The sequence below is a fragment of the Babylonia areolata genome, chromosome 4, assembly GCF_041734735.1.
Source record: "Babylonia areolata isolate BAREFJ2019XMU chromosome 4, ASM4173473v1, whole genome shotgun sequence".
Lineage (NCBI taxonomy): Eukaryota > Metazoa > Mollusca > Gastropoda > Neogastropoda > Buccinidae > Babylonia > Babylonia areolata.
Genome location: NC_134879.1, coordinates 3,002,820 through 3,012,819, shown reverse-complemented (window position 1 = coordinate 3,012,819; position 10,000 = coordinate 3,002,820). Strand labels below are relative to the sequence as shown.

The following is a 10,000-nucleotide window of genomic DNA, read 5'->3' as shown; positions in this document are numbered from 1 at the left end:
TACAGTACAGTACAGTGGAACAGTGTAGAGCGTAGTACAGTACAGTACAGTGGAACAGCGTAGAGTGTAGTACAGTACAGTACAGTACAGTGGAATAGCGTAGAGTGTAGTGCAGTACAGTGCAGTACAGTGGAACAGCGTAGAATGTAGTACAGTACAGTACAGTGGAATAGCGTAGAGTGTAGTACAGTACAGTGGAATAGCGTAGAGTGTAGTACAGTACAGTGCAGTACAGTGGAATAGCGTAGAGTGTAGTGCAGTACAGTGCAGTACAGTGGAACAGCGTAGAGTGTAGTACAGTACAGTGGAATAGCGTAGAGTGTAGTACAGTACAGTACAGTGGAATAGCCTAGAGTGTAGTACAGTACAGTGCAATACTGTTGAACAGCGTAGAGTGTAGTACAGTACAGTGGAACAGCGTAGAGTGTAGTACAGTACAGTACAGTGGAATAGTGTAGAGCGTAGTACAGTACAGTACAGTGGAACAGCGTAGAGTGTAGTACAGTACAGTGCAGTACAGTGGAATAGCGTAGAGTGTAGTGCAGTACAGTGCAGTACAGTGGAATAGCGTAGAGTGTAGTACAGTACAGTGGAATAGCGTAGAGTGTAGTACAGTACAGTACAGTGGGATAGCGTAGAGTGTAGTACAGTACAGTACAATTGAATAGCGTAGAGCGTAGTGCAATACAACGTAGGACGGTACAGTACAGTACAGTGGAACAGTACAGTACAGTACAGTACAGTGGAATAGCGTAGAGTGTAGTACAGTACAGTACAGTGGAACAGCGTAGAGTGTAGTACAGTACAGTACAGTACAGTGGAACAGCGTAGAGTGTAGTGCAATACAGCACAGGACAGTGCAGTACAGGTCAGTACATTACAGTACAGCACCATACAATACGGAAAGGTATGCTAAAAAAAAAAGAAGTAAAACAAGGTACTGTACAGTCAGATAGGGTACAACACACCAAAGAACAGACAAGTACTTTTTTACAGTACACTGCACGACAGTAGATGTGCAGTACAGCTTAGTGCTGCAGTATAACGCAGCGCTGTACAGTATAATATAATATGATACAAAATAATGCAATATAACAGAGTACAGTGCAGACCTAGTACAGCAGAGTTCAGCACAGTATAGTATATAGCAGTATAGCACAGTACCCTTTCGTTATCAAATGAACTAATACCGTTTTGAAACAAAAGGCATTCAGATTAAAATGAAGAAACTGTCTTACCCTTTTTTTTCTTTTTTCTTTGTGTGTGTGTGTGTGTGTGTGTGTGTGTGTGTGTGTGTGTGTGTGTGTGTGTGTGTGTGTCCTAATCCCGCTTCCCCCGTCCCGCCTCTCACACACCCCCTTCCAATATTATGTTTTTTTTTCTTTCTCCAATCACTGACACTCACCCTCTCCATTTTAGATTTTATACTCTGTCTTTTCCACATTCTCTTCTCTCTCTTTGTCTGTCTGTCTGTCTGTCTGTCTGTTTGTCTCTCTCTTCCTTTCTTAGTCCCCTCCCCCTTGCCCCCACCCCCACACCCCCCTCCCCTCCACCTCAACCGCCCCCCCCCTTTTCATTCGAATATACAGGAATGTCGATTTCTAATTAATAATAACAATCATCATTATGATAGAAATGATAATAGTCCAAATGATAATAATAATAATATCATTTATTTTCAGTCTAATATCATCATCTTAGATGAACAGACTATAAATAAATAAACGAAACGAACGATTGAAAGATAGGAATCGTGAACACTGTGACTGCACAAATATAGCAAAACAGACAACGCTAGTTACTCAACTGATTGACTGACAAGAAATTATACACACATTTTTTTTTTCCATCCTGTTTACACCGATAACATTTCTATCGCGACAGTAGTTACTGATAAATGTGCGGGATATGCAAGTATGTAAAGAGCATTACAGTAGCTGATAAGGTGGCGTGATAAGTGGTTAATCCATAACCTGCTTACTTTTATCAACTATCTGAACACAGACATATCACACACCAACAGTATGTGTGTTATCAGCTAAACACGGTTATTTGACAATGCGCATTGCCTTGTCAAGGTAGTAACAGCTTACAAACACATTATTTCTTTTCAGTGTGACAAAGCGATGATAATGTTATTTGTGTTTTAGTTTAGAGATGGTCGTATGGCAACCCGTAATTTTTTTTTTTTTTTATTAAGAGATGAAATACACGGAATTCCACAAACAAACATACAAAGAAATAAACAATCTGCACCAGTCTCGTAGAAGTTTATATCTACCTACTTGCTGAAAGATTCAGGGACAAGGACTATATTATGAAACGGGAACAGTAAACGTGAACTGCTTTCAATGGTTTGAAATTGTGGATCCTTGAAAAGGATACCGAAGTTATAATTATCAACTGGTATCATTGTGCTACTGTATTTCATTATTTGACGGTTTCCTTGAATACCTGACGCTATTGTTCCAAAGTTCAACCTTGCTGTGGTGTTCAGAACCAGACTGTTTTGTTATGTCCGTGATACTTCTTTTTTTATAACTTTCCATGTGTGTAACACATAAACTGTATGTGTTCTTTGAAAAGAAAAGAAAAGAAAAGAAAAGAAAGAAAGAAAGAAAGAAAGGAAAGCTACTCCCACCCCCTGTCCCCTCTTCATTCCACCATTTTAAAGGGCTGGAACCATTCCAAAAAATGTTACGCTTTTCTTCTGGGGATTTTTTTTTTTTTTTTTTTTTTTATGTGGACCTTTATGACGGGACGTTTCATCTGTTTTTACTGTCTTGTTTTTTCCTCCCTTTCTGTCATTCTGGAACAGTCTGTGGAATGTGAGACAAATACCCTAACTTCCTTACCCCCCCCCCCTCCTTCCAGCCCCCCAGCCCCCGCCTCCCTCCCTCCCCCCCTCAATCCCCTCCCCCCACACACACTCACACAGAGGTCAATTCTTGTCGGTCATTCTAATCACGTGAAATGGGTGTGGTTGACATGTTTTGAAGCGCCTGTCTTACGGAAGATTTCTCTGAGTACTTTGGCAACGATCCAATAATGGAATCGCTGGGTCATTCTGTTCCGGAAGTTTTGATCTCGTTGAATGTGACCAACTCGTTCGCTTGACTCGTTCAGGTGAGCTGGTTATATAATTTCTTTCTTTTTTTCTTGTATAACTGGAATTAGGTATCTTGAGTAACAGGGATTATTTGGTTCTTCTGGTAAGGTTGTTGTTGTTGTTGTTGTTTTTGTTATTGTTATTGTTTTTATTGTTGTTGTTGTTGTAAATTCTAAGAAAAAAATTGAGTCGTTTGGTAGCCATTGACGTTAGATTTTTCTTCTTTCTGTTGTTAATATATCTCATGGTTGTGTTATTCTATAGTAGGGTTAATGTATTTCATGGTTGTGTTATTCTATAGTAGGGTTAATGTATTCCATGGTCGTGTTATTCTATAGTAGGGTTAATGTATTCCATGGTCGTGTTATTCTATAGTAGGGTTAATGTATTTCATGGTTGTGTTATTCTATAGTAGGGTTAATGTATTTTATGGTTGTGTTATTCTATAGTAGGGTTAATGTATTTCATGGTTGTGTTATTCTATAGTAGGGTTAATGTATTTCATGGTTGTGTTATTCTATAGTAGGGTTAATGTATTTTTTCATGGTCGTGTTATTCTATAGTAGGGTTAATGTATTTCATGGTTGTGTTATTCTATAGTAGGGTTAATGTATTTCATGGTTGTGTTATTCTATAGTAGGGTTAATGTATTTCATGGTTGTGTTATTCTATAGTAGGGTTAATGTATTCCATGGTCGTGTTATTCTATAGTAGGGTTAATGTATTTCATGGTTGTGTTATTCTATAGTAGGGTTAATGTATTTCATGGTTGTGTTATTCTATAGTAGGGTTAATGTATTTCATGGTTGTGTTATTCTATAGTAGAGTTAATGTATTCTTAATCTTGTGACAGTGTGTTGTTCGGTTACTGGGTACAGTGGGCCATGCGTTCCGTATGTTTTTTTGTATAGTGTTGTTGATGTAACCATAATATATATGTTTGTGTGTGTGTGTGGTGTGATGAAGTTTCATTGGCTACACATTTCTTCTTTACTCAAATACTCATCAGAACGTCCGGTATTTCTGACACATTTTTCCCCCCTTTATTTTATCATTCTTCAGACCACGTCCTTTTACAGGTATGCATCGTAATACGTACGCCCGCTCCCCCCCCCACCCCCCACTCCCCCCACAGTCCCCCCAACTCCCCCCCTCCCCTCCCCCCTCCCCCTCCTCCCCTTCTCCAACCCCGCACCTCTCTCTGTCTCTCTCTCTCTGTCTCTCTGTCTCTCTCTCTCTCTGTCTCTCTCTCTATCTCTCTGTCTCTCTCTCTCTGTCTCTCTCTCTGTGTCTCTCTCTGTCTGTCTCTCTGTCTCTCTCTGTCTCTGTCTCTCTCTGTGTCTGTGTCTCTCTCTGTCTCTGTCTCTCTCTCTCTGTTTCTCTCTCTGTCTCTCTCTCTGTCTCTATCTCTGACTTTCTCTCTCTGACTCTCTCTCTCTCTCTTTCTCTCTCTCTCTGTCTCTCTCTCTCTGTGTCTCTCTCTGTCTCTCTCTGTGTCTCTCTGTCTCTCTATGTCTCTCTCTGTCTCTCTCTCTCTGTCTCTCTCTCTGTCTGTCTCTCTGTCTCTCTCTCTCTCTCTCTCTGTCTCTCTCTCTGTCTCTCTCTCTGTCTCTATCTCTGACTTTCTCTCTCTGACTCTCTCTCTCTCTCTTTCTCTCTCTCTCTGTCTCTCTCTCTCTGTGTCTCTCTCTGTCTCTCTCTGTGTCTCTCTGTCTCTCTATGTCTCTCTCTGTCTCTCTCTCTCTGTCTCTCTCTGTGTCTGTCTCTCTGTCTCTCTCTGTCTCTCTCTGTCTCTCTCTCTGTCTCTCTTTGTTTCTCTCTTTCTGTCTCTCTCTCTGTGTCTCTCTCTCTGTGTCTCTCTGTCTCTCTATGTCTCTCTCTGTCTCTCTCTCTGTCTCTCTCTCTCTCTGTCTATCTGTGTCTCTCTCTGTGTCTCTCTGTCTCTCTATGTCTCTCTCTGTCTCTCTCTCTCTGTGTCTCTCTTTGTCTCTCTCTCTCTATCTGTCTCTCTCTCTCTCTGTCTCTCTCTGTCTCTGTCTCTCTCTCTGTCTCTCTCTGTCTCTGTCTCTCTCTCTGTTTCTCTGTTTCTCTCTCTCTCTCTCTCTCTCTCTCTCTCTCTCTCTCTCTCTCTCTCTCTCTCTCTCTCTCTCTAAACAAGACTGGAACAGAAAGTTGGAAAATAGTGATCGTTTTAAGGAATACCGCAAATTCAAATCTTTATATTACAGTCAGAAAAATACCTGCGAGATATTACAATAGCAAAATTTAAGAGTGGCTCTGGTGAAGTTTCGTCTTGGCGTAAATGACCTTAAAGTAAATAAAAGATACAACAATATGTCAACACCAAAAAACTGTCCCTTTTGTGATGATCTAGAAACTGAAGTTCATTTTCTTATTAGGTGTCCTGTATATTCTGAACTACGAGAAAAGTATATATTTAAATATTATAGAAATAGTAACACTCCACCAATTCCATTTTTGTTACAAAATGAAGACAGGTGTGTAATAAGAGATGTCGCTATGTTTATTTACTTTACTTTTCGTTCTAGAGAGGAACTGGTGTAAAGTTTAATTCAGAATGTTAAAATCAAATATGTTGAAGTTCTGTTGAATCTGGCTTTTCCCTCATTTTTCAAATCGTTATCTTTATGTGTACGTGTTCTCATGTGGACAGGCTGGTGGCCTTCGCATTAAACTTCCTACGTTCCTGCGTTCTCTGTCTGTCTGTCTGTCTGTCTGTCTGTCTGTCTGTCTCTCTCTCTCTCTCTCTCTCTCTCTCTCTCTCTCTCTGTCCACATCAGCAGATCAATTAATGTGTGTTAGGCATGCAAGCAACGTTTCTCCCTCTGTGTGCCTTTCTGTATGACTCTATTTGTCTCTGTCTCTTTCTTTGTCTCTCTGTCTCTGTCTCTGTCTCTCTCTCTCTGCCTGCCTCTCTCTTTTTCTCACTCTGTGTGTGTGTGTGTGTGTGTGTGTGTGTGTGTGTGTCTGTCTGTCACTGTCTCTGTCTCTGTCTCTCTGTGTCTGTGTGTGTGTGTGTGTGTGTTTGTCTGTGTGTGTCTGTCACTGTCTCTGTCTCTCTGTGTCTCTGTGTCTCTGTCTGTCTGTCTGTCTGTCTGTTATTGTACTTTCGCACCAGTCATTCAAATAGGGGATAGCAACAGTTTCAGTTTTCAGTCGCTCAAGGAGGCGTCACTGCGTTCGGACAAATCCATATACGCTACACCACATCTGCCAAGCAGATGCCTGACCAGCAGCGTAACCCAACGCGCTTTGTCAGGCCTTGAGTCAGGCCTTGATGGTAACAGAGTTTTAGATGTGTCATTGCAATTGGTAATATAAACAACGCAACGTCTTTCACGACAAACTATCGGTGACTCTAAGAAATAAGTGTCAAGAGAGAGAGAGAGAGAGACAGAGGCAGAGAGACAGAGAGAGTTTTATCCCTACCCCAGCACACCAGTTGTTGTTGGCAAGCTTTGTTGGGGCTGTCAGGAAAACCGATAGCTCTCACTCCCGTGTTCAGAGCGCTCCAAGGGACTCATTACCTGCGGATCAATCATTTCTGCCGATCGATCGATACCAGCTTTACGGCACCCGGACTGACTTGGAAACGAAGTCGACAGGCGCAATAGCCGAGTGGTTAAAGCGTTGGACTTTCTGAAGGTCCCGGGTCCCGGGTCCCGGGTTCGAATCTCGGTAACGGCGCCTGGTAGGTAAAGGGTGGAGATTTTTTTTTCCGATCTCCCAGGTCAACATATGTGCAGACCTACTAGTTCCTGAACCCTCTTTGTGTGTATACGCAAGCAGAAGTTCAAATACGCACGTTAAAAATCCTGCAATCCATGTCAGCGTTCGGTGGGTAATGGTATGTACACCCCCGAAAACAGAGTGTGGCTGCCTACATGAAGAGGTAAATATACAAACTGGTCATACACGTAAAAAAAACCACCCTGTTTATGTCTGTCTGAGTGTGTATGTGTGTGTGCCTGATATATGATTGAATGGTACAGGAAACGAATGATGAGCGCCCAATGGCAGCCATCAATCGGCTACCCAGGTAGGCAGCATGTTGTTCAAATGAGTCTGTGTTTGTAAAGCGCTTAGAGCTTGGTCTCCGACCGAGGATAGGCGCCATATAAGTAGCCATACCATTCATAATTATGTAGTCTGAAAAACCTGCCGTACACGTGAGCTGCAAAGTAACACCGTATTATACATGAAAGAAAGTAGTCGCGGATGGGTGATTTCCATACATGTACGCTCAAAAGCTTGTATACATGGCTTGTGATCAGCTTATATGAAATTAAAGTCAGCTGCGAGTGTGTATCCGTGCATGAAAGAAGTTGTCGTGTCGCGGTTGGGCGATTCCATATGCGCAACAAAGCTTGTATCTTCTGTATATGTGATCTGACCGATGAAATTAAAGGCAGTTGTCAGCATGGAGCCATTCAGACTATTGTGAAACAACTTCGAGTTGGTGCATAGACCAATATGTGCTGGAAAAAATCGAAATATTTGTTGTTTAATTTTCTTTTTTAATATTTTTCTTCTTTTCTTTATTTTGTTTTTGGTTTTTGTTGTTTTTTGTTGGTTATTTAGTGATTAAAAAACAATAACAACAAAAAATTGGTGAACAATGACCAGTAGCGATCATTCGCCACACCGTGGCTACTTATTGCGTTGGATCAAACGATTCCTTCGAGCTTGAAGAATCTTAAATTTCACGAGCATGAAACTAGAAGAAGAAGAAGAAGCAGAATAAGGTGCTGAAGAATGTAGAGGAGAAGAGAGATTCGGAACGAACATTTTTTTTTTTTTTTTTATTTTTTTATCGGCGGATATAATTATCAGCACACTTGAAAAACGGTGACAGGGGGAGTAATATGTTACAGAGAGAGGGGGTGGGGGGTTAACTCATTCAGTACGGCCAGTCCTCTCTTCTCCTCTACACAGACCCTTCAGATGTCCAGTGGGTGTCTGAATGACCCAACTTTTAGCTTCCGTCGTCAGAATTGTGGTATTCTTTGTCAACATTCACGTCTTCAGTATAAGAGCCTTCCGCTTGCAATATTTTGATGATGGTAATTGGGGTGAAACGCTGTTAACGTCGTCTCTTTCGCCGTTCGTATGGAGAGAGTTAAGGAAGGGTGTAGGGGTTATTAAGGAAGAGGGAGGACGAAGGGGAAGGAACGTGTGGGGGTATTGTTTGAATTGCCCCCCTTAGTTTCATAAATAGAATTCTTGGGTTTGTTTTTTTACAAAAAGAATAAAATGAAAATAAATGAATAAATAAATAAATAAATTGAATAACAGCAACGGTGATGATGGCAACAACAACGTTAAGTATAACACTACGAACAAACAACTACCACTACTGTTGCTACACTTCTGCTAAACCTACATCTGCTGCTGCTGCTGCTACCACGACCACCGCCACTTCCGCTACAACTACCACTACGACTACAGCTACTATGACGATGATGATGACTACGACTGACAAATGCACACACACATAGGGAGTTTAAGATATATATCTATATCTATCTATATCTATATCTATATCTATCTATCTATCTATCTGTATATATATATATATATATATATATATATATATATATATAAAGACATACAACTTAAGACTTTTTTTCATTTCTGTGTTATTACAGGTGACAAGCAGACACACTGGAGGCGGCCCAGCCACGTTCGCCCGAAGCCAAGACTGAAAAGAAAGAAGAGTCTTCGTGATTCATGTGATTCTGTCAGTCAGTCACCCTTCAAGTCACCTGTGGAAACAGCCCTGTGTGTTCAGTGAAGCCTCGCTGATGCATAAAAACAAAAGAGAAAGAATTTAAAACAACAACCACAACAACAAACAAAAAAAACAATAAATACTCACATTAGTCATGTTTCGACAATCCTGTCATCTTCAACGAAACCTGAGCAACTGTTGTAGAACTTGTAAACACTCCATCCTGTGACATTTTTTGTTTCTTTTTTTTTTTTTTCTGTTTTTAATCGACACATTCTGTGCGACACGACCTTCCAACAAGGGACATTATGGCAGCCGCAGCCGCCCAGGAGGCACCTGCTGGGGATGATCTCCAACGCCCATACACGCTCAGCACCTTCCAGGTCAAGCTGAATCGCTTCCAGGACCTCATCCGAGAGATCACCTACCAGGACTACGAGGCTACGCCTGAGGAGAGACGCCAGTGGATCACAGGTGAGGCTGACTACCATAGATATAGAGAGATGAGGATGCGCGTTTTCTCCTGTTTTTTATTTGTATTACTCTTTTTGTCACAACAGATTTCTCTGTGTGAAATTCATGCTGCTCTCTCCTCAGGGAGAGCGCGTCGTCACACTGACAGCGCCATCCTTTTCCTCTTCTTCTTCTTCTTTTTCTTCTTCTTCTTCTTCTTCTTCGTTCTGTCTACAATTTTGTTTTCCTATCGAAGTGGATTTTTCTACAGAATTTGAACAGGGACAACCCTTTACGTATAGTATTTATTAAGGCTTGCCACGGAATGGAAGGGAAAAGCACAAGCGGATCTGCACATGTGTTGTGACCTCGGGGATCGGAAAAAGTTTCCACCCTTAACCTAACGTATCTCAACTGGTTAGTAAGGTTGACCATAGATATAGTGAAGAGAGGATACGCTATATTGAGAAGAGGATACATATCTTCTGTCGTTGTTAAAGTTGACCATAGATACGTATCATCTCTCGTTGTTAGCCCTGATCATAGATATAGATATGAAAGATTACTCATTTCCTCTTGTTCTTAAGGTGGTTTCTTTCTTTCTTTCTTTCTTTCTTTCTTTCCTTCTTTCTGTCTTTCTGTTACCTTTTTTTTGTTTGTTTGTTTTTTCTGTCTTTATTCTTGTT

At 41.1% G+C, this 10,000-nt stretch overlaps 1 protein-coding gene across 4 annotated transcripts in view; it reads left to right on the top strand.

The window, feature by feature from the left end:
* LOC143280783 (WD repeat-containing protein 64-like) overlaps positions 1 to 10,000 on the top strand; it is a 151,191-nt gene that overhangs the window by 3,802 nt on the left and 137,389 nt on the right. For all 4 annotated transcript variants that reach the window (XM_076585461.1, XM_076585462.1, XM_076585460.1 and 1 more), the window contains exon 2: positions 8,779 to 9,335. In XM_076585461.1, the coding sequence (XP_076441576.1) occupies positions 9,170 to 9,335 (166 nt within the window). In that variant the 5' untranslated portion in view covers positions 8,779 to 9,169. The remainder of the gene's footprint in view (positions 1 to 8,778; positions 9,336 to 10,000) is intronic.